Here is a 25772-nt window from a genome sequence, read left to right as displayed (position 1 = left end):
TTTCAGTCACTGTTTGTTAAATCACAACACATTTAATGCTTACACCGTCCTCAGGTACATGTTTAAAAAAAATTGGAACTGAATAACTTAACACACATTGAAAAAGATGGCTTGCATTCCTTAACAGTTCTGAATGAGGTTAGTGTAGAATGGCACACTAGATTAGATGAAGACCTCATCTGAGCGTCTCCAGCAATCACAAGACACTTAGCAGAATGCTCAAGCGGACATCTGCCAAAACAAAGGCCATCTGTGTTGCGAGAAATGCATCCTGCCAACTAACCATTTGACTAAAGAGCTGCAGGTTATATATATGTTGACTGATCAGAGCCAAAACCATTTTCATTTTAATAATCCTTTATAAACGTTTTCAGTGTAACAATGCCTGTTTTGGATAGTGAAATATTGCAAGTTGTACCGGTGCAACATTTAGTAATGACCAAAAACACAACAGTTATTGACTAAGTGAATGCACTCATGTTTGACATGCATATTGTTTGGTATACAAATATTTGAGTTCTCCTTTTGAGGCTACAATAAGATTCCACGCCGAAAAACACAGTTCAAAGCTCAACCGTTTGCTTTTAACAAAATTAATATTGCACTTAAATACTCAAACACCAGCCATCTTCACTCATCTTATTCTTCTCCTTGTTTGCATGAACAGCCCAGATGCAATTTACTCTCATTTAGAGTAATCGATAAGAAACGTCTTATTTAAAAAAAAAAACAATCCAAAACAGAACTAATAAGGAAATAGTCTATTTTGTAACGTGTATAAATCTTGAATGCGCCATAGCAAAAACCGCCTCTAGTGAGAGGGCTACTGTTCGTCATCATTGTCTTGTCCGGAACCTTCTGAACGGTCCCCCTCCACACGGTCTGAGGAAAAGAAATGTCAACATTATAGACACTGAATTCAAGGTCTAACAATTCAATAATAAACCGTACAAGCTGGTGAGACCTATTGGAATATCACCTGTTCTGATGTGATTTAGTGATGCCAGCATTCTGAGCATGAAGGAAGCCGGAACTGTGATGGTGTTTCTTGTCTCTTCCAGCATTAATTCATTACGAGCAATTACCTACACCAAAGAAACAGATCAGAAATCACATGTATAAGTTATTATAAAGTGAAAGTGAAAAAAAGTGATATATACTCTATAAAGTGATATATACACTATGAAGTATACTCAAATTGAATGCAAAAGGACACCTTCTCCCGATGAGGAGATTACTATTTCTTGTCCACATTACTTCATAATGTCTCATTGTTCCAAAACGTTCAAAATCCCTAAACATTCTCTTTGTGTCCAGGTTTAAATAAGATTTTGTTTCAGTGTAGACTTCCTCAAGCAGCGTCAACTCCTGACAGTACCATGTATGGAGCTCTGGCTCCGTCTACTGGGCATTTTAGTTATATCTCACAATAAAGAATATACTGTTACTGCATGCTCGAATGTCTTTCATACGGTTAAACAACACAAAATCAGGTTTGCAATACCTCTTCAGCGAGTCCTTTGTTGAATGATGTTGACTGCTCTAAAGGAGACCACAGCTTGATGTCATAGTCAATTCCAGATGATGCAAGAACTGCAAAACAGACAATGTCTTTCAACAAAAGCTTTAATCCAAACTTACATTCAAGCTATATTATAATGTTTTTCTTAAGAGCATTTGTTCTTTGGGAATCGAACACATGACATTGGCATTGCTAGTGCTACGATCTACCACTTAAGATACAGGAAAGTCAGCTCAAAGGATTTCACAGAGGAGCCTCTTCAAATGCCAACACTGTTGGATATTTTGACCATCTATTGTTTTTACAAGGTTTTTTTTTTTGCTTACTGGGGTCATAAGGGTGTGGCTGTAGGCAGTTGACTACGTGGTTGTCGGCCTCGAGTAGCATCAGGTGTTCTCCTGTATGCCTGTCCCAGATGAAGATGTGGCCACAGTCCGAGCCACTCATCACAAAGTTATTTCCCCAGAAACATGATTCTTTAATCTACATGTACAAACACGTCAACAAGAGAAACATTATGTGAACAATTCTCTACAAAAGATGCACTCTCATAAAGAGAGTTATTAACATTATATTCTGGCCAGGTTGGTTACATATTGCATGTCTTCAACACTGTTTTGTAATGTTGTGAAATAATATTGGCGCAGTTCTCTTTAATATTGCCAGCGTACCATGGTTCTGGAGTTGCGGTGACCCTTGTACATCATCTTGACCGTGGGTCTTCTGATGTTCTGGGTCTCACTTTCTTCCATCTCACGCCTTTCTTTTCTCCTGCGGAACAGCTCCTGGATGCGAGCCGCGGCTGAGCGTCTATGAAACGGGGAGCACAAGGATCATTGCTTGTGAAAAACAGCAGAACTATTTATGCACAATAACAATAAACACACTTCAACTTCACATCAGAACACAACATTAATCCAGAACTCTGCTAGACAGGCAGTATTTTGTGCAGAGACTCTAAATGGCAAAACTTGCACGTGTGATGCTCAGGTGTTTGGGGAGGTTTTCAGGGCGTGGCCAGTGATGTCTTTGCTAAGGTATCTTGAGTAGGGATTGAATGGAGTTGAGATGTTCTGGGTGGACATTGCTAAGTGTTTGCTAAGGTGTTCTGGGTGCTTGCTGAGTGGCCCAAGTGAGAAAAGCTCACCCCAAAAGTGTGATATTCTGGTTCCTACATACAGCTTGGGTGGGATCAAGGTTATTTTAGTTCATCAAAACTAAAACTATCAAAATCAAATGAAATGTCGTCCTAAAAATCTTTCAAAAAGGAAATTAGAAATGTTGCCTCAGCAATAAACTTAAATTAAATATTTATTTAACTATTTACTGAAAATAAACTAAAACTAAATTACATTTAGTTAAAATTTAATTATATAGCAATATTAAAAATAAACAAATAATTAAATGACCAAAGCACAAATTAACATAAAAACTAAAAATATAATTCCTTATAAATATATATAAATCATTTATATAATTCAAAATATTATTGATTCATATTAAACAATAAAACTAAAAAACAAAAATCTAAGTATGGGTGGGACAAAGAATGGGTTTGCCATTTTTATTATCCACATAAGGTTACTTATAAATACATGCACATAATTATTACTCTATTAATTTGTTAAATAAACGACCCACACATTATACACTCTCAAGCAAAAGTTAATAGGAACTTCTACATAATACAGTTAATGGTATATTTCACAGCCACACCATAAACCAGTAGAAAGAACACACATTTCTCATTAAGGTTAATATAATAAATGAATTCTGCAACCCTTGCAGTTAAAATATATTAGTAGTCACTTTCGCACTATCACAGTACCTTATCATTCTTTCACCTACAGCTGATCCTCTGAAATTAAATCTAATGGAAGAGTATTACTTTACTTGAGGTTCTCAAAATCTCCATCTGAACCTTGTATATACTGCAGGTGCACTCAGTAATTTGTCCCTTATTAAAAAGGTACAAAAATCACATTAACATGTATGAAATGAACAATCCAGATATATCAGTGGCATAATTCAAACTGTTTTACTTTACGTGAACCGGGTCACCTCACGGGAGCACATACAGTATTCAAGTCACATGACTAGCTGACTACTGCTTCCTTTATCTCAGTATATTCCTTTAGTATAAACTATTACTGAGAGGACCTTTCAACATAAACATCTTCATTGACCTTTCCATCTGTCGTAGCCCTCGCTTAGACACGGTGATGATTTGAAACATTCATGAAACTAAAAACACAAAGTTACATTGTGACATGGCGGAGTCCATACCTCTGTCCCTGCCCTCGTCTATACCTGGCAGAAGGGATGAGGATGGGGTCGTCATCGCTGTCATCCGAGTCCTGATTATTGCGAGAGGGTTGAGTCGAACCCTGGCCGCCCGTTCCAGGGGTATCGCTCCTTCTGGTCACCGATGAGCTGGCAGCCTGGATCTCCTCCGAGGCAGAGGGGGCGCTAGCACTAGCTGTGTCTTCAGGAGATGAACCCTCTGTTGGCGTCTGAAGCGTTGTGCTGTCCTGAGAGCTTACACGGGCCTTTTCTGTAGGAGGACTCGCTAAGGCCGGGCTTGACCCTGCTTATTTGAAATAAAGTAAATGAAATAATTTCGGAACAGCCTTTGCATTGAGAGTCCATTTCTGATGCATTGAAATGCTGTCTATGGAGGCATAGTGTGAGGCGGTCATTATGTTTTTAGCATTGTGCATGTGACTGTTGCCTTACCCTGTTCTAAGCTTTCTCCGGAGGGTTCCTCAAAGGCCTGGCTCTCAGCAACCTCCCCAGTCTTATGTCCTCCACCGCTGCTTTTGCTGCTGGATGTCGGATTGCTCCTATAACAGTTACCCACAAAGTTAGTCATGTGTTCACATAATGCAAAGTGAAGTCAAGATGGCATTCAAAACGCAGCGGCATTATGATTTAAAAGCGAGGCTGTTTAGACACTTGTCTTAATGACTTGTGTGCTGGAGTTGAGGCTGATTCGCTGCCTACTCACCACTCATCCGTGAAGTCCAGTTTAATGGTTCTGGTGGTGGTTCCCTCAGTGCTATAGTGCAGACTCAGCACCGGTTCTGCCGTTCCTGTTCGCCCTGGAGGAGTGTTGCCGCTGTTGGCAGACCTGGTGCCAAGTGAAGGCGCTGAGGTGGATGGCACGGATTCTGTGGTCTCTAGGGAAGCTTCGCTGACACTCACATTTCCTGCCTCCTCTGATCCTCCTAGATAGAAGACAGAGAAAACTGTGTCAGTGAAGAGATAAATAATGCATCGACTTTGGAACGCTATGTTAAATGCTGTACTGAAATTCAGACTGAAGAACACATTCAAAATTTATGTGGCAGGATGAGATCCACACACTTGCTTTAAGCAATTAAGGCAACAGCAACAACTGCAGGTTGCAAGTAACTCAATGCAAGGGATTTTAGTGCAACACGAGTGAAAATAATCAATGTTGTTAAAGCTTTTCTTTGATCTTGCAAGCAAGATCAATGGACATGGAGTAAGGAGGAAATGTGTCCAAATGGTTTTTTTTCCCAAGTCTGTCCATTGACTGATGATGCTTCCGAGAAAGCTTCAGCAACTCTCTTAAGTTTCTCTGAGAGATGCATCTGCGGGGTCCTCCTAAGGAGACTGAGGTCAAGATGTTTTCCAGTAAGGGATGCAGAGAGAGCACACACAAGGAGGTGCAAGAACGTGAGAAACAGTGGGAGGTGTAAAAAGAAAGAAGACGCACCCTGCTCCTCATCCAGAGTCATGGATCCGAGCTGTTTGTTTACCACAGACGAGGGAGAATCTGAAACAAAAATAAGACGTACTGAGCAACCGGTAACAAAGTGCAGATGTTTCATCCACAGGAAACACACCAGAGCGCAGGCGGGGTGAAAGAACCTTCTCACAAACTCTGAAGCCACAAACTTTATAAGTATGAATGTGAGAGGCTTATTCTATGTTAAAGACAAAAGCCAGAGGTTACAAATCCGGTGAGCCATTCATCAAAACCTATGAAATGACATCCAGAGAGGTGAGCAAATAGAACAAACTGATGCTCAGGCTTCTTCAATGCAGCATTTGCTCTCAAGCAGAATAAACAATCAATTCATTGTATTGTCACAGCAATAGAGAGTATACGTATACTCATGCACAATAAAGTATGCCAGCAGCCTGTCAAACACTACTCAAGTTAGTCACACTATGCTGTATTTAAATTATGAAAGCCTTATAATCAGAAACAGGATTAACAGACATTCTCTCAAACATTTAATTAATTACTTACTGTCATATCTGACTAGCATTAATGATAAACATTTCATCTCGTCTACAATTTGTATGGCTTAAAAGACGGGCTGGAAACTCTATTCAACGGTCGCAATTTCAGTAACGAACACACAATGTTTTGAAAATGATCCCTGCTGTTGATAAAATATTGTACTGTATACTGTAGTAGAGCGTTTATCAGGGAGCATGTGAGCATGAATGGCCAGTGGATAGATGTGACAGAGGACAAGAGGAACACACTCCACAGCCAGAGGTGCAGCATCAAACCAGAACAGCCGTGAGGTCAGGAGGTTAAAGGATAGCAGGGATGCAGCCTGGCTAAAGATGGTAACCTGCAGGCGGGGCAGTGCCAGACGAAGCAGCCTGACGGCCTGAGCTTTCTAGGCTGGATGTCACGGGTACACTGGGGACCGTGCGTCTGCCCTGTCCTGGGGGGTCGGATAAGTTAAGCAGCCTCTGCAAACGTCTACACACTAAACTTACCGGCAGCCTGTGAGGACCATATTCTGACAGGGTAGGTCAGAGAGAGAGAGAGGGGGAGGAAGAGAGAAAAAGCAGCATGTAGAAAGAAATTTGACTGGGTGAAAGAGGCAAATCATAGATAAGAAAGAGGCATTGATGGGTAAAAGCGCAAGTTAAAGACTAAAGCTAGTGATGTCGTACAGGACTGCATGGTTTCATCACCCTTAGAAAAAAATGGTCAAATCCCAAATGCATCAAATGCACATGTGAGTACACACTCGTTCTTTAGGCAACGACATAAACTAATTTACACCACCATGATCAAACTACAGTCCAACAACAAAAAAACACTAAAGGACTAGAAAAAAAACAGGTTTAATAAATGAAATCACTGAAAACTTTTTTTGTTACAATCTTCAAAAAATAAAACGTTGTTTCAATTGACCCTTCGCAAAACCCCGCCCCCTCTTTGTTCCTGTTGCTATGTCCGACAAGCTTTCTGTATCAGCCATGCGCTCCCAGTGAAAATTTGTGCACTCTCTGGGGAAATAGCGAAGAATTTCTGGAAAAATGACAGGCTGATTTCAGACAGAAAAGCCTGCAATATGCATTCGAGGAATGCATTCAGGATTTGAGATAACTGTAACAATAATTATACCTACATTTGCATCCACACCAGCACAATAACGTTACGTTAATTCTAAACTCGCACGATGCAGCTACTACTGTCACACAAATGGATGTATATCTAACCTAAATGTGGTGTATTAAGTATTAAGAAATTTGTGGTAATGACAATTTTAGAGAGAGAGTAACTTCGGGCAGAGTATTGGTCGGCTCAATTCCCTGTTTTACTACAGATTTTTATTTGTTATTAAAAAATTGACACATTTTTAATGCAATACAATTTTCTAAGATGTCACTTTTTACATTTATTAATTGTTTATTGTTTCTATAACAAAACCTTAACCAAATACGTCGATCTTGTTCTGCAATTCCTATGTATAATTTATATCATTAATAATCTTTCTCAGGTTTTTTTATTTACTAGCCGTTTTCATAATAAAGCACACGTCAAATTACTATTAACTATTTTTTAAGTTATTCAGCAGTGTACACAAAAATACTTGCAGAATATAGATAGACAGATCGATAATCAGTAAATTGTATTAAAAGTATGTAAGAATACTGTGCATATTCAGTAAGTGTAAATGACAGACAGATCTCTATGGATCAGGTACTAAGTAGCTTTATTTCTCTTTACTACTAATAGACTCACACACGTTGTTTTGCTATTGCCCTTTCTCGTCTTCTCATTTAATGTTAAATAATAATGCAGGTAATGCAGACAGGTGTTGAAAAAGTTTTGTCCAGCTTCAACAGCTTTAAACTGCAGTGTGTGCAAAAAAGCTTTTGCTTTTATGCATGCAGAATATTTTATATCATTCCACAGCTCTAGACTTCATCCATTAGTTTTTTTCTGAAGTCTGTACTGTTTTAGACAAGAAACGAATGTGATTTAGTTGACCGATTACATCAGCAAAGGTGGGGGGCTTGTGCTTATGAAGGGTCTTAAAGAGGAGTCGATTCCCAGCTCTACCTTCTTTGTGAAAACAAAAGTAAACTTTTAAATTTCAGTTCAGTACAGAAACGAATAACAGTCCATCAGTGTCTTAACATTTATTCGTGTTAAAGAGTACATTCCTCGAGATCATAAAAAATACATTTCATGAAGTGTTTAATTTTGCCGTGTTTGAATGTAAGCAATCTGCCAAGTTGTAAATCCGAAGGTGAACGAATAACAAAGTTATTAGCTTATAAAAAAGGTAATCGACTCTGAATCACGCGAACAAGCCATGACCTGTCCGAATCTTTAACCACAATGTACCTACGTCACTAGAAAAATCCCCGCCTACTGACTGCGAAAACTTAACTCTCTCCTCCCCAAACACTGTACTAGCTCGTTCGTGACGTGTGCATCATGTCTAAGAGAAGCTGTGTTCTATGTAGTGAAACTAAGTCAGTCTTATTTTCACTACCAAAGGAAGAACTTCTGAGGAAAAATGGTTACTATTTATTTTTCAAACGACACCAAAGGAGTATAAACCGAACGTTTTACTTTGCGCGCGTCATTTTACCGAAGATTGCTTCATCAATCTTGGCGCCTTTACTGCAGGATACATTAAACGTCTTTCCTTAAAAGATGTTGCAATACCAACTTTATTTGGACCTGTAAGCTCCACCGAATCACAACCTGTAAGTGTGACTCTTTATTTTTGTCTTTACTTAAAATTAAATTTGTGTGACGTTATCTCATGTCTGTGTTTAGCTAACGTTACCGTTATTTTTGGGGTTGTTACTGTTTGTTTACCTAACGTTAGCTATAAACTCGTTGCGCTAATGTAAGTGTTCAACCATATTAACTCGCAAAGTCTTTATTTCAAGAACTGCGCGGTGTACTATAGTTATAATAACATCTGAAGATACGAACACTGTATGCCGTGATAACTAACTGTTACAAGAGAAGTGTCTAAAACAGTCCTTTTTCTTACTGGCATCTGTATAGGATTAAAGAATGATTCGTCAGACTCGGGCTCGAACTGGTAAGGTAAAATCGACGCCATCTCTCTCTATACACTGTTAATATCCAACCACCTGCAAACCGTAATACAGCAGTAATGATAGGCGGTCCATTTGCGACACATGCTGAACGCGTTTGACCAATCACAGCAGACTAGACCATTTGACCAATCACAGCAGACTAGACCATCTGACCAATCACAGCAGACTACACTATCTGACCAATCAGATCAGACTACGCTGGCGGAAAGGCGGAGATTACACAGATGAATCGCGGAATGAATCATTTGAGAGTCAGTCAAGAAGTAAGGTAATAAAAACTGCTTATTATTACGAAATAATAGTATTTTTACATCATGTATGTACATAAACTTGTTGTCGGACACTCCATAAACCAAAATAAGCCCTTAAAAATATTAAGGAATGTACTCTTTAAATTCAACAAACACAGTACAGCTGTTGCTTTACGACTTCATAGCTGAAAACGTCTTTCCTTTAAAATGTCACTGCAAATGCTGCTCTCTGAAGGCTGAAGGTGCCCTCATCACATCACAGGGATGCAAAGCATATCTTGCCAACTTGCTCATACTTGTAATATGTAAATAATATATCAATAAGTATTATATACCGCCTTAAAACACCACTTCCCGAACGCTTCCGTCTCTAATGATTCCAACAATATCGTGTCTCGTATCTGTATTGGTAAAGTTGTGATGTGAACTCCGCTATTCTCCTTCATTTAGAATGATTTTTATAAGTTATAACTTATAGTTATCGTTTATCGTTATAGTGTGAACGTCTATTAAAGCTGGGTATATATCTCTCTGTTTACTATTACAATAATTAAAAAGTTATTTTTTCACATTAATCACCAAAGCTCTACTACGGCAGGTTTGTCGGACTGGATTGTTTGTCGGACTAAATGGCGGTCAGTCATGGGGGCACATAATATCGGCGTTATGATTGGTCGGATCACCTGTCAATCAAACTGCTTGCGAAGGGTCAATTGTGTCATTCTTACCAGATGAAGCTGCCTCTCTTGAGGGGGTGGGTGTGGCTGAGGGGGTGGGCGTGGCCGAGGGAGTGGGCGTGACCTCATCCTGACTCCTCTGCTCTGTGTCTGGGGAGGAGAGAATAGAGGAGGAGGTAGCACTTCCCATGGAGGAGGTAGAAGGGGGCGGAGCTGTAACAGTGGAGGATGAGCCTGAGGAGGAGGACGATGAGATGGATGCGGGGAGAGGGTCTGCGGGAGTAGCAGACGCAGAGAGAGGAACAGATGAGGCTGTTGCCACCTCCATCGCTCCCTCAGCAGGTTCCTGAGCCTGGGCGCGCGTCTCTGATGTCGCCATAACCCCTTCTGGTCGGGCTGCTGTACCTGGAGCCAAATCATCAAAATTTAAGCTTAAAACTGTTGTGAAGAATTTGTAAATTCACATCCCCAAATAATCCTAACATACCGTACCTCTGGGTCGAGTTTGCGGACGTACTCTGCTGCTTTGCGCCTCACTGGCCTCCTCAAACCAGCGCGACAGCATGTCCGACATCCTTTGCATGAGCGACACGTTCGGACTCTGCTCTCCTGCAAACACAACAAACCATGTCTTCATAATCAATATTACGCCAGATTAAACCTCAAATCTTTCCACCCACAGAAAGTGAGGCACTCAAAAGCTGCTCACTTCAGGGGAGCTTGCTGCAAAACACAAGGATAAAGTACAGAGGTCTTTTGACAACAGCTTCATGAAAACTTAATAAGCTCCCTTTAGACAGACTAAGTCTTGTTAAAGCTCATAATCAGAAGTACTGTTAGGATTAAAGACTTAAGAGGCGCTACAGACTAGATGCTAGGGGACTCTGATCATTAAAGGAGACAGTTGCCGATTAAGTGGGTGTGCATATGAGCAGAGCCAATCCTTCCTATACACAGACTACGCAAGGTGCGTAGGGCCCCTGCACCACCATGGGGCCCACTTGAGTACCGAATCAAAAACACTATTGTAAACAAGACGCTATTTTATTTCTTGCGGATTTAATTTTAGTGGAATCATTTGGAAATGTCCTTTTTAATACTTACTATATTTAATTACTGTTACAAACTCGGATATCATGCCGTGGGCGGCAGGTAATGACATGCGAATAATGTGCTGATATGCGTCTCTTTATATATGACCATATAGCTTTAAAACGGAGCTATCCGTCTGGAGCGGAAAACAGAAAAAAAAAACGACAACAACGCGAAGCAAAAGAACAAGAAGGCATGTGTTTCCGTACTATTTTAAGTCTAATTTCGTTCTGCCAAATTATGCAATTAATTACTAACAAAACAATTCTTCAGTACAGATTTACAAATTCAGTATTTGTCTACTGTATTTGGTTGCCCATGATAATAAGTAATTTTTAGTTTGTGCCATCACATTTAGAGAATTATTGATGTGTTTTCGTATGCTTAGCTTTCTTGAGTAAATTGTTTTTATCGTGCATTATTTTCGTTAGTAAATCACTCATTTGGTTAGAAGAAACGGTAACACTTTATTTGACGGGATGTTCATAAGACTAACATGACACCTTCATAATCATGACATGACAAATGTCATGAATTATGAAGGAGATTTTATACATGTTTATGACAACTGTCATTAAGTGTCATTCGCTCATTTATGTAATTTTTTATGCAAAGATGACATTGTTTGAGATGTCTTTGTTATGACAACTTGACATAAAGCAATACATCATAATCTGTCAGTGTCTTTGTCAGGACAACTTGACATTACCAAGACAACATAACCTGTCATAAACATGACATAGCAGAATAATAATCAAATTTAAGAAACTATGTAGCTTTATGGGTTAACATTACATAAAACTGTCATGTGGTTGGTTTTTACATTGGCTGTCATGAGTCCATTACATTCACATTTTCGCATTTGGCAGACGCTTTATCCAAAGCGACTTAAATTGCATTATACTATACATTTGTATCAGAGTACGTGCAATCCCTGGGATCGAACCCATGACCTTGGCGTTGCTAGCGCCATGCTCTAACCACTGAACTACTAATACTTTTTCAATTAAACATGTCATTAAAATGTCATTTAGGGTTAATAGTCTGTCAAATAGTTTTATAACAGCGACATTAATGTTTTTCTTGACCTCAACTAGTGGTACAAATTGAACCTGTCATTAAAAATTGTAAGCGTTAACACAGTCATTAAAGGCATAAATCACCCAAAAATAAAAATTCTGTCATCATTTACTCACCTTCGAGTTGTTCCAAATCTGTATAAATTTCTTTGTTCTGATGAACACAGAGAAAGATATTTGGAAGAATGCTTATACCCAAACAGATCTTGCCCCCCATTGAAAAAAATACTATTTTTTTGTTCTGTTGAACACAAAAGACGACATTTTGAAGAATGTAGGGCAGCAAACAGTTCTGGGGCACTTTTGACTGTGTTTTTTCATGGGTTCGATCCCAGGGATTGCACGTACTCTGATACAAATGTATAGTATAATGCAAAGCACTCGCTTTGGATAAAAGCGTCTGCCAAATGCATAAATGTAAATGTGAATGTAATGGCCTCATGACAGCCAATGTCAAAACCAACCACATGACAGTTTTATGTAATGTTAATCCATAAAGCTACGTAGTTTCTTAAATTTGATTATTATTCTGCTATGTCATGTTTATGACAGGTTATGTTGTCTTGGTAATGTCAAGTTGTCCTGACAAAGACACTGACAGATTATGATGTATTGCTTTATGTCAAGTTGTCATAACAAAGACATCTCGAACAATGTCATCTTTGCATTAAAAAATACATAAATGAGCGAATGACACTTAATGACAGTTGTCATAAACATGCATAAAATCTCCTTCATCATCATTTGTCATGTCATGATTATGAAGGTGTCATGTCAGTCTTATGAACATCCCGTCAAATAAAGTGTTACCGAAGAAACACACAGCCTTTTTCGTGTTAATGTTATAGTATTTTTTTACAGCTATATGTAGAAAACTTGGAGGGGCTGATTATAATATAAAGCCAAAAGCTCCATAAAAACAACATTCTGTTAATGCCCAGAAGCTGCAGTATTTTTATATTAAATCAAAATAGTGATTAACAATGATGTTTGCCTTACATTCTGAGCACAAGAATCTATAAATCTATTTTGGTTGAGTAAGCCCTCTGTGTATATTTGCTCCTGTATATGTACCACCTATTTATGCTGCTGTGTGTTAAATATTTGTGTGATCCTCATCTTACCGTCACGTTCCCTCTCACTCTCTGGTCGAGCTCGGGGTCCCGTGTCTGACCAGTCCCCCCTCAGACGTAAGCGTTTCACCGGGGGCTGCCTCAGCTGTGGGAACACACATCAACAGGCTGTCAATCACTGTTTCAGACACCCTAAAATGAACACCCTTTTCCCCTTTCTGGACATCATATCTTACTGCTTAGGATGTAATTATAAGACAGAAATTATAATCAACAAACAATGAAAGGTCAAGTCAAGTCAAGTTTATTTATATAGCGCTTTTTACAATTTTGCATTGTTTCAAAGCAGCTTTACATGAAAAAGAAAAAACAAAAGAGGAACATTAGTGTAAAGAGTACAAACAGAGAGGACCATTCTAATAAAAGCAATGTTAATGGAATTTGCAGATGTTAATCTAATATCCACAGTCTCCCTGTGAGCAAGCCAACACGGCAACGGTGGCAAGATTTGTTTGTTTGTTTTAAACAGGCTATATTCATGGCGAGAACCAGTTAGTCTATACACAACTCGATCCATACACAAGTTGGGGGGACAATTTGGAATGCTGACACAGGGAGAACATGCAAACTCCACACAGAAAAGCTTCCCGTCCCAGCCGGGGCTCGAACCGGGGACCTTCTTGTTGTGAGGCAACAGTGCTAACCACGGAGCTATTGTGCCGTCCCAAATGGTGGCAAGAAACCAAAACGGGAGTGCCAGTTCTCCTCTGACATTTTACAGCTGCAGTCAGTCACTTTTGAGCAGGTGCGGATTAACGCACAGGCTTGCCTAGGCTGCAGCCTAGGGGGCCCGCCTGTTTAGGGGCCCCTGATTGGCCAGATTTTTTATTTTAAATTTACTTCAGCGTGAACAAAAATAGACCCTCATTGGCCCATAAGAAATATAACAAAAAATTAGCCGGCGATTGGATAGCTATGTAAATTACATTAGCCTAAAAGTAGTGGCGGACATGCCCGCCGCTCCCTTAATTATTTTGCCGTCACTGCTTCAGAATCGGGTCGGGGCAGACACAGGCTGACGCACAATAATAATCTACCGGTCACCATTACTTTGTACCCACGTTCTCACTACACGCTATTCTGCTGTCAATAAACACACACGATGGTGCTGCCATTGACGTTTACGTTCTCTGTGCTCTCTGTGTGCTGCTGCTAGCCTGCTACGACTCCTGACCCCGTCCCCGGGGTCCTACAAGGAGCTGTTAGCTGCCTCAATTGTGCCTGTAGTAGCGGTAACCAAAGTGATCAAATGCCATCGTCTATGACTGACCTGGTGATTTTTCTGGACTTAAAAAAATGGACTTGCATAACTGCCACATAAAGGCAATGAAGAGACAAAAAAACAATCACCTCATTTTTTTTAAAAACCAAACAATGTAAGTATCCTATGCCTGTTGACTTTTCCCATGAAGTTTTGGTGGGTGATTGGCATACTAGACAAATAACAGTTTGATCATGCATTGCTAGTGTTGATCAATTAGGCCTTTGTTCATTGTTTTTTATCCATGATTTCAAATAATAATCCTCCAATGGCTTTTAAATGCAAACCATTAGCCAAAATTATGCAAAGTAACTACTTGAGCACTAGTTAAAGCCCAAATTACACAAAATAAATAACTGAGTTGAAATCATTTGCTGACAGCTTGGTCCCCTCAGTTAAAAAATCCCATCTGCGCCCCTGGGTAGATAATGGGATCAAAGGGAAGATCATGACGGCAAAGAATACAGTAGTTGTGCAATGTAAGCATCACAAAGTAAAGCAAGTATGTAGCAGGGGATTTCCTCTCTATATCCTTGAGATACACAACTTTAATAATCCCAATATAAGTGATGTTGATGGGATGAACTATTGAGGTCTACCTTCCACCTGCTTCCCACATTTTTACCAGCTCTGGTTCAGTCAGGACAGTCTATTCTGGGTGCAAGTGAGTTCAATTCAATTCAATTTTATTTATATAGCGCTTTTCACAATGTGCATTGTTCCAAAGCAGCTTTACAGGAGAAAATAAGAAAAACTGAAAAACACAAAAAAGGTAAAACACAGCACAGTGCATGGTGTTTATAGAACAAGCAAGATTATTCTAGTAAATACTATCTAATAAATGCAGTCTCCCGGTGGTTTATTTAGCATATTTTGCATTAAGTGAATGCTTGGCTGAAAAGATGTGTCTTTAATCTAGATTTAAATTGGGAGAGTGTGTCTGACCCTCGAATAGTATCGGGAAGGCTATTCCAGAGTTTAGGTGCTACTTATGAGAAAACTCTACCCCCTTTGGTGGATTTAGTTATTCTAGGTGTTATCAAAAGTCTGGAGTTTTGAGATCTTTGAGAGCGTGATGGTTTGTAGTGTGGTAGAAGCTCTGTTAAGTAGGTAGGGGCTAAACCTTTTAAGGCTTTATGAGTATTAACAAGACTAGCATAAACTCTAATATTAGACCAAACAAAGCAAGCTTATCTCTACTTTAAGTGGAGGGATAAATTGAGCGATTAATTTTTTACTTGGTTAAGATGTTGTGGAGAAGCTGCTCTGTGTTGTACTGTAATGCAAAGTAACATTTTTAGCCATTTTAAATGAACTTAACACTGCCGCAGTACTCTGATTGGCTCTCTTTATGCAGTTGGTGACCACTCAGAGAAGAATTTTACATCTACATTTAAATGTAAAAATTATTTTTGCATATCAACAGGAGTCCCTTCAGTCTTGCTGGCAGTTATTGTGAAGAGCTGGTCTATTTATGTCTCGGCAGGAGAGATCTGCGTGCGTCTGCGGCTCTATTTGGAAAGGAATGTGATCGAGGGGATCCAGACACAGCTAATCACGCTGTGCGACAGCTGAAGAGAACGGAGCGGTGACCCAGCACATTTCACCCCCTAAAATCCCAACACAACACTCCAGGAGTCTACTGATCGGTTTAAATAGAGGAGACGGAATATTACATTATTGTTTAGCACCAGTGTCCATCAGAAACCATTCACACTTCGTAATCTTTATTCTAAATTGTAAGATTACAACAGAACTAATGATTCTAAATTTCTAACATTTAACATAATTTAATAACCTTTAACATTGTACCCCAGACCACTGGAGTGTGGTTCCTTTGCAATTACCGTTGTTAGAAAACAAATTTTAACAAATTTAAATCTAAATCCAAATTATAATATCTACTCCTAGTATGAAAATGTCTCAAGAGCATCCCTAGACAGTTGCTTACCTCCTCCCTCCGTTCCTCAGAAGGGCCCTTGAGCTCTCTGGCCTGGTCATCTTTGGGGTCGAACAGGTAAATGTAGTCTGAGGAGTAACTGACCAGCACTTCCTGTCCATCTTCACTGTAACACAGTGAGGTGACGCGGCATGATTTGGTGGACAGGTGGGCAGGGACGAAACGCACACACATGCCTGTCGTCCCTCTTCCCATGTAGTTACCTGAAGAAATAGAAACACAATTTGCAAGACAATGTTACGTTTTTATTAAAGATCTATGTTTTTTATAGAGAAGCTCAGACCTATACACTGCGTTCCAAATTATTATGCAAATTGGATTTAAGTGTCGTAAACATTTAATTTTATATTGTTCAATTAAACTTATGGATGGTATTGTGTCTCAGTGCTCTTTGGATCACTGAAATCAATCTCAGACACCTGTGATAAGTAGTTTGCCAGGTGAGCCCAATTAAAGGAAAACTACTTAAGAAGGACGTTCCACATTATTAAGCAGGCCACAGGTTTCAAGCAATATGGGAAAGAAAAAGGATCTGTCTGCTGCCGAAAAGCGTCAAATAGTGCAATGTCTTGGACAAGGTATGAAAACATTAGATATTTCACGAAAACTTAAGCGAGATCATCGTACTGTGAAGAGATTTGTGGCTGATTCAGAGCACAGAAGGGTTCGTGCAGATAAAGGCAGAATGAGGAAGGTTTCTTCCAGACAAATTCATCGGATTAAGAGAGCAGCTGCAAAAATGCCATTGCAAAGCAGCAAACAGGTATTTGAAGCTGCTGGTGCCTCGGGAGTCCCGAAAACCTCAAGGTGTAGGATCCTCCAGATGCTTGCAGTTGTGCATAAACCTACTATTCGGCCACCCCTAACCAATGCTCACAAGCAGAAACGGTTGCAGTGGGCCCACACATACATGAAGACTAATTTTCAAACAGTCTTGTTTACTGATGAGTGCCGTGCAACCCTGGATGGTCCAGATGGATGGAGTAGTGGATGGTTGGTGGATGGCCACCATGTCCCAACAAGGCTGCGACGTCAGCAAGGAGGTGGCGGAGTCATGTTTTGGGCTGGAATCATGGGGAGACAGCTGGTGGGCCCCTTTAGGGTCCCTGAAGGTGTGAAAATGAACTCTGCAAGGTATGTAGAGTTTCTGACTGAGCACTTTCTTCCATGGTACAAAAAGAAGAACCATGCCTTCCGTAGCAAAATCATCTTCATGCATGACAATGCACCATCTCATGCTGCAAAGAATACCTCTGTGTCATTGGCTGCTATGGGCATAAAAGGAGAGAAACTCATGGTGTGGCCACCATCCTCCCCTGACCTCAACCCTATTGAGAACCTTTGGAGCATCCTCAAGCGAAAGATCTATGATGGTGGGAGGCAGTTAGCATCAAAACAGCAGCTCTGGGAGGCTATTCTGACATCCTGCAAAGAAATTCAATCAGAAACTATCCAAAAACTCACAAGTTCAATGGATGCAAGAATTGTGAAGGTGATATCAAAGAAGGGGTCCTATGTTAACATGTAACTTGCCCTGTTAGGATGTTTTTGATTGAAATAGCTTTTGATTTCAGTAAATATGACCTCCTAATGCTGCAAATTCAACAAATGACCATTTTCAGTTTTTTACAACCTATGAAATGTTTTCAAACTCTGTTGTGCATAATAATTTGGAACAGTGCATTTTGAGTTTTTCATTTTTTAAATAAATACTGTTGTCAGTGGGAGGTTTGTTCAATAAAATTCCAAATGTACCCTAACTGTTGATTACTTGAAAATTATACTGACTGTCATTTGCATCGACAAATTAGGAAAACCAGAGAAAGATATCATTTGCATAATAATTTGGAACGCAGTGTAATTTTGAACTTTTGTTAACAATTGTATTAAACGTGCAAGGTGTGACAATAGTACTATTACGTGTTCATTATACACAAAAAGTGTTCGTTGTGGACCTCTGGTGCATGTATTTACTCCTTCATGTTTCTGACACAAAGAAAAAAACATTAATTTCCCACCCGTAGCTCTTGTTCCAAGCATTCGTCTGTCATAGATCCTCACAGAGCTGTCAGAACAGCCCACAGCAAGATAATATGGGACCATGGGGCAAATGGATATTGAGGTAGCGGCTCTCCGGCAATTAATCAAAATGTCCTGATTAGAGGCGGCAGAGAGAGAAAGTTTGAGAGAGGAGGATGAGACAAAAAAATATATGTGAAAGGCAACATTTCAAAATCACTACACAGGTTATCAGAAAACCTTTAAACAAATAGTAGCAAGTCAAATAGACAAATAGATGAGCGAGGACTACAGTGTTTTTTAAGGAACATCATCAATTTGCCAAAGTAAACCATTATGCAATAATACAACATTTTGCTGGTGTCTTCATTTCTCAAAATCTCATTGGTCCAAAATTAGTCTCCACGTATTTTAAAATCAAGCTTGTCCTAATTCACTTTATTTGGCTGTTTCACACAGCATTTGTAAAAAAATTACTTGAGTCACATCATGCCTTAACCCAGGGCATGTGTCCTTAGAATACATATGAATAATCTCATCCAGCCTTTTAAGAGATCCTCAATTAGATTACACAGAAGACAAACATCAGCCAGATGCAAAAAGCACTTTCAAAAAGTACATTTTCTTTTGCACGCTTTTAAAAAAAGGGATCCTGCCCGTAAGCAAATTTCTCCCTTAGCACACACAATATGTGGCTTAAGAAATCAAGGGTGGAGGCTGCTTTCTCATTGTCAGGAATGTTTCTGAGGTGCAATTCGAGCATCAGTGCAATAATGATAACACTGACAGCTGTGGGTGGGGCACCTGATCTCAGATCAGTACAGCATCCTTTCCCTAGAGCATTATCAGGAAGACATGCTGGCTTCCCTCTGATCTGATTATGTAAATGAGAACCAGAAAATGACTAAAGAAACGAGTAACAGAAGAAATGCAACAAAAGTCTAGAAGCCAAAAACAGAATGCATTCGTAAGGAACCTATTTATTATGTATTGCAGGGAGCTGTTATGGAGAACATGAATCAAGGAATCATATTCTTAGAAAAAACAACCAAACAAGCACACGCACACTGGTTTCTCCGACACTTACATCTTTACAGTCCTCTTTCGTGCAGCTGGTCTTCATGCGCAAGTCAAACCACCTCACCGTACCATCTTCTCCACAGGACAAGAAGGTATAGGGGTCATTTGGCACAGTCATTATCTACAGATGAAAACAGAGACAAATATGTCAAACGTCAAAGAAATGCATTCCTCTTGTCCACCACTATTCTAGTTTTGCACTGCAGTCTCTTTAAAGAACCCCTGTACCTCATAAGCAGTGCCATAGTGGCAGGTGAACTGGCACTGTCTGTTGATTTCCTGGCTCTTTTCTGTATGCGTGTAATAAATAATGCCGTCTCCGGAGCAGGACACGATCTGTTGATCGTTAGTGTGGGGCATGAACTTTGCGCTGAAGATGTTGGCCCGGTGTCCCGAGCGAATAGTTGTCTTGACCTAAATGAAAAAGTGAAACAATCAAGAAAAATCTTAAAGGGACAGTTCACCCAAAAACGAAAATTCTGTCTTCATTTATTCACCCTCAAGTTGTTCCAAATCTGTATACATTTATTTTATTTATTTATTTGATCTCTATTTTATCTGTATTAAATTTATAAAAAAAGATTTGGAAGAATGCTTAAAGCCAAACAGTTATGGGCCACCATGGACTACCATAGTAGGAAAAATTGCTTTATAAATGTATTTGTTCTGTTGAACACAAAAGATATTTTGAAGAATGTATGAAAGCAAACAGTTCTGGGGCACTTTTGACTACCATTGTAATTTTTCCTACTCTGGTAGTCAGTTTTAGCCAAGAACTGTTTGGTTACAAGCATTCTTCCTTCTTCATCTTTCTCTGTGTTCATCAGAACAAGAAATGTATACAGATTTGGAACAACTTGTGGGTGAGTAAATGAAGACAGAATTTTCGGTTGTGAGTGAACTGTCCCTTTTAATGTAATAGAAAAATTCCAACTAATTAACACTATTCTAGTCTATTCGAGCTTTGACAAATGTAGATAATCGGCCTAAAAATATAACTCTTAAATGTAATTGATAGCTCAATTGGTAAAACATTGGCCATGGGTTTGATTCCCAGGGAAAACAAATACTGATCAAATGTTTATTTTGAATGAATTGTAATTTGCCCTTTTGGATAAAATGATCTGCCTCATGCATGAATGTAAATGCAAATGCAATGGAAGATGCTTAAAAGCACCTGCCAAATAATTAAATGTAAATGGACTTGACGTTCATTACAAAGTACTAGAGCAGGAATAATCCAGCACAGTCAGTTTTAATCAAAGCGTAATACAAGCACTGCTGTCTGCACCAATAAAAATCCAACAGTGCAACGGTTTCTGATAATGGAAAAAGACCGCTCAATAATACAATTTGTGATAAAGATGCACTCACAACCATTACATATTTTGTTTTGTATGAGTGTTTCAGTGCATTCGCTCATCCTACTCCAATGATTCAACATAAACAAAAACAGCCTACAGTTGTGTGCAGTTTTACTTGATGTGTAGTGTTTCTGTCTTTAACCCACCTTTCTGTTGTAAGGGTTTGTGATAACCAGGTTTGTATCATCTGAACCTGATAAGATGTATTCCCCTGTTTCATTCCAAGATATGGTGTTAACCTGTTGAGAAACATAACAAACAACAGCGTAATCATTACAAATTCTGTGATCATTTACAGTCATTAAATCCTGCTTTGGACAGGAAGATGGACAAAGAAGAAGGACAAAGGTCCCATGTGCGCCTTCGCCTTTAAGGGCGATCGATCAATATTTCATTAACTCAACGCTGATACGCTATTTTCCTCCTCTTTCTACAGCAGCACAAGCCTCATCACACTGGGTCAATTTATTGTGATCTCTGCTTCTCCAAAATAACATCATCGGTCGGGATTAAGCAGTTATCCCTCATTCTCCTCTTTTGCTTTTTACTCTAAAGCTCTGCTTTTTATAGTGGAGAGATGGAATTAGATGACGTTTTTAAATGCAGTATAATGCATCATAGGCACTGAAAGCAGCATGAGCAGTGTCATCTGTGAACACAGGGAGTCTGGTGTAAATAAAGCAACTATGTCACATCGGAACAGAACCTGATACGCTACCCCAGGTGATAAAAGACACCCATCTCTCCTTGCAGCTGGTTTTCAGTGCTTTTGTCCTGGTTTTACACATCCACTGACATCAGTGAAAGAGAGAAAATTGATCAGAAACAAAAACAAAGCTTTTCAATGGCCTCTGATGGCACTTTCTATGAATAGGATATAAATTGGTGTGTCATATCAATTTTTACATAAACCAATTGAGACTCAGATCCAATGTTCTATATGGAAAGAGATATTGTATATGCTTGTTAGATAATGGTTTATATTCAAACAAGACAAGCAATTTGTCAGTTCACACTGACCGTAACAATACTGTGTGATGTGACAGAAACATCAGAACATTGCTTGGCATAGCTAACAAAACTAAAATAGAGTACAGCTTTGTTGGATGTCCCAGCAGTAAAGAAGCATTGGCAGTGCACAAAATGACATCCCCAGTGGTGGCCTGGCGCCTATCAGCCTCTGAGTTTAAATCACTGACAGATAAAGAACAGGAGCCAGTGATAAGTGAGTAAAAAGACACACACGACACTCACTTACAAAGCAAGTATACAGCCATTCTCCCGAGACAACATAACCCAGACAGACACATTCTTCCACAGAAAAAATTAGCTAGAAAAGAAATGACCCCCCCAAAAAACACATCTGAGCATCACAGACAGAATTAGAACTTTAGTACAGGTGAAGTTTTTTTTAGCAACTTACGCATCCATCGTGCACATTGAGAACGGCTTCAAGCTTCAGTCGTTGCACAAACTCTCTTCTGCCTGGAGTGAGAGAAAATTATATTTATTGGTGCGACATGTCTGTTTACATTCATCTTCTGCCATAAATTCACAGTTATGTGTTTATAATGCAACCGTGTATGCAAACTGTTTACGTTTTTCAGGAAAATCAACTGACAAATGGCTTATATGACTGTCACACTTTATCTTATCACAAATTAATATTTAATATTGAAAACAACACTCTTAATCATACATTTTAATCAACTGTGATATGCCAGAGAGAACAAATTATGATTTCGATTTTCATTTTGATTTACAGCTGCTGTAATCTAAAGTTGAACGCCTACCCCTACAATTTAAATCTGAGCCGAAAACTCAAATCTGTATTATGTGGGTGAGGTGGGTGAAATGATTGTTAATGGCAAGAGATATCCTCATTAGTTTGGAAAAACGCCACAACGTTATTACATTACACCCTGACTGTATTTGCTGACTCAAAGCAAACACCCTGTCATGCTGTGATGGAGTAATGTCAACCACCCCGATTATGTTTGTTGATGCTCTTGTTTGTGCTGCCTTCTAATGTATTCGATAAACAAACAGCACAACAATTCTTGCCCACAATGATCATACCAATGTCAGATTATTTATTACATTTATCATTTGTTCAGTCCTAAAACATATAGTTTTATTTAAATGTAGCCTATAATAAAAGTTTCTAATCCTGACATCAAGGAGACATCTTGTGCCTGGTAAAAGATAGATCTTTTCCTGTCTGTTTTTACAGCCTGAGTAATAAGGAGCTACAAATAGCAAGTGCCAAACTTAGGTCAACCATTCGCAATGGTACAAGTTTAGAGAACAGCGGTAGCAGGGGCTGACATTGTTCTGTTCAACGCTGTTACAACCTCGACAAACTGATCATGGATGACACTGCCAATGGGAATCAAAAGCCCAAATTCACTTGCATAACTCAAAATGTCAGCATTTTCAATGGAGCTACATTTTAAATACTCAGGCTTGGCTGATAAAAGGTTAACATTTGCACATGTTACATTTCATAAACTATAAAACTCTCACTCCATGCATAAAGCGTGTCACTTTTATTTTCCTTATAGTTTCTAACCATTAGAGCTGAAGCCTGTACAACATGAAGATGTGAGCTAAATATGGCACACTCTAAATCATATGCTGTCATCACTTCACTATCTGACTGTGAGATTCAGAGTAAAAGCGTACTCACACACAGAACACCATGATACTTTTAATAAATCTCTTTTAGTACAGAGAACAAGTGTATTGTCTGGAGGGTGGCTGAATGGCATTTTTTAATCACATCTAAGTGTAAAGGGTGCAGAGGGAAGTGAAGCTACAAATGAAAGGCCTACTGTGGGTAAAAATGTGTTACAGCTGATTTTTACTTTAAATTACATTTAGAAAACACTAACAGATAATAGAAGCCATGTTGCAGTTGTCTTTAGAACAAAATGTTTACACTAAAGAAGTGTAATATTGAGTTAAAACATCCCTGCTGCTTTTATCAGTCCTGATATGAGGGAATTCGAGGCTATATGTCTAAAAGGAAATAAGAGATGTGGCAATAAATCAAGGATGTCAAATAATGTAATTCTTTTTCACCACAGATAGCATTCTGAAAACTAAAATTAAGTTTTGTGTTATACGCTATCAAGAGATGTTGTACTGTTTGTACTGTCAATGTAAGAACCTCAAAATAGAGCTGAAATAAAATATAAAGAGTAAATAAATACAGGACATTTCGCACGATTATACATTTTGTGCATTTGCCTTCTTTTTAACATGTTTTATCAAACAAAAGCATCTGCTGATTATAAAACATGTAGATGTTTATCCCACTATAGCAGCGAAACAATTTGTGGCATTTTCTATAACCGGATATAATGGGGATCTATCTTATTTATGATAAAACACGACAATGTGTTACTTTTCTGACTTTTGCACCTACTTAGCATATTTCAAAAGTTTAAAAGGGCACAAATAAGGAAGAAAATGTGTAGCCTAGAGGACCTTCCCTTTAAATGTGTGAATCAACTCAGGATCTTTTTAACTAATGCATCGTTGTGACACCGCTTCTCGAAACAGCACCGCATCGAAGTAACAGGTCAGATTATCTTTAACCGGTGGCTAGTGTGCGTGCAAGCTCAGATGACAGCTGTCACTCCAGAAAGTCTTTGTAAACACAGCTGATTTAACCAGCGATTTCTTACCTAAATAATTTGTCCTCAATGAGTATGGATCAGTGCATCCGATGGCGCGTTTTCTCACATCCCAAATGAGGTTGCCAGAGCAGGACATGGTGTTTAAACCTCTATTGTTGAGACATGCATGGATGGGGAAAGGCGAGCAGGCGCTTTTCGTGTGTTTCTATTCCTTCCGTGGCGTTTGGTTATTATTATTTCACTGCACAGTGCCTAGTAGTCGCGAAGTTAATCGACAAATGATACTGCATTAATGAGTTATACATGAATATTAGTCCGTGATAAAGACGCACTTGCGACGATCGGCTTCCGACACTTTGAGCATGGTTGCTTTGAGGTGTAGTAAAAATATTATGCTTCTTGTTTGGCTTTAGCTTCTGCTGTGGTACGTCAAATTCATCTCGAGTCAAAAGCCAATGAAGAGGCAGACGCGCAGTTTGTTGACGGTAATGAGCAGTTCGCTCTCGACAGGGTCATGTCTGCGCAGTAGTTACGCAGAATGCCCAACACTGACTTCCTTCAACAAACCTTTTGTTTCACTTGAGAGTTATGTACGCTATACCAATAATAAGATTTTATATATAAACTAACGTACGAATAAAGGTATTAAATTCTATATAATGTGTTTCAATAATCATTTGCATTCACATAAGACTGCGATTGGTCCATGCTGTGCAGCGCTGAGAAAAGAAACAGGGGCAACGTGACCACGCTGTTTCGGAAGCAATCCGGATTTACATTTTTTATTGAAAATACGGTCGAGGTTTAAAATAGTAGAATTATTATTATTGAATTATTTTATATGCAAAGTTTGTATATGCAAATATTAAAGTTTAGTAACTTTGTATTACCACCTATTGTATTATTGCTCCAGTATGACATATCGTGTATTGCTCCGAACTCTCTGTAAGTTGCTTTGGATAAAAGCGTCTGCTAAATGACTAAATGTAAATGTAGGTGCTAAATGACATTTTGCGCAGGCTTTTTGTACAGTGCTCTTTATTTTAAGAAATACAAAAAGTATTAATGAAAATTGTTCCACGTCGTCCACGTCTAGCTTTGTCGTATTTTTCCACGACAATTATATTGTGTTGAATGTTTTTGTTCTACCCAAAACAAGACCGCCCATTTTGTGAAAGAATCTTGTGAAAGGGTGAAAGGGGCAACATTTTCAGTCCCACGTCACATTCTAACCAATCATTAAAAAGGCGTAGCAACATCAACCAATCTCATACCTCAGAAGTTCATGCGTCATGACGCGTCGTCCTTCTACGCTTGCGCTT

General features: G+C 39.1%; 1 protein-coding gene across 7 annotated transcripts; it reads right to left on the bottom strand.

Annotated features, from left to right (window-relative positions):
* Positions 1-12: 12 nt before the first annotated feature.
* On the bottom strand, positions 13-24934 carry dcaf6 (ddb1 and cul4 associated factor 6). 7 transcript variants are annotated; one of them, XM_057335921.1, is made up of 21 exons: positions 24499-24934; positions 22230-22291; positions 20953-21045; positions 19671-19856; positions 19450-19563; positions 18362-18497; positions 16335-16546; positions 13114-13207; positions 10311-10427; positions 9870-10223; positions 6139-6312; positions 5265-5324; positions 4530-4749; positions 4259-4365; positions 3809-4112; positions 3351-3392; positions 2194-2332; positions 1849-2005; positions 1505-1593; positions 980-1085; positions 13-882 (listed from the first exon to the last, which is right to left on the bottom strand). In XM_057335921.1, the coding sequence occupies exons 1-21, from the start codon at positions 24584-24586 to the stop codon at positions 824-826; spliced, it is 2913 nt and encodes a 970-aa protein (XP_057191904.1). In that variant the 5' UTR covers positions 24587-24934; the 3' UTR covers positions 13-823. The 7 variants fall into 7 exon arrangements, with proteins under 7 accessions (XP_057191904.1, XP_057191906.1, XP_057191905.1 ...); XM_057335923.1 differs by having other exon boundaries at positions 3833-4112; XM_057335922.1 differs by having other exon boundaries at positions 3809-4109.
* Between the last annotated feature and the right edge of the window lie 838 nt (positions 24935-25772).

Source organism: Triplophysa rosa, linkage group LG6 (genome assembly GCF_024868665.1).
Source record: "Triplophysa rosa linkage group LG6, Trosa_1v2, whole genome shotgun sequence".
NCBI lineage: Eukaryota > Metazoa > Chordata > Actinopteri > Cypriniformes > Nemacheilidae > Triplophysa > Triplophysa rosa.
This window is presented reverse-complemented; position numbering and strand designations above follow the sequence as displayed.

Coding starts and splice junctions, on each gene's coding strand:
- dcaf6 (XM_057335921.1), bottom strand. CDS start 24,586: ATGTCCTGCTCTGGCAACCTCATTTGGGATGTGAGAAAACGCGCCATC. Junction 10,428..13,113: donor GAGTGAGAGGGAACGTGACG/GTAAGATGAGGA, acceptor TTGTGTTTGCAG/GAGAGCAGAGTCCGAACGTG. Junction 10,224..10,310: donor TCCGCAAACTCGACCCAGAG/GTACGGTATGTT, acceptor ATTTGGCTCCAG/GTACAGCAGCCCGACCAGAA.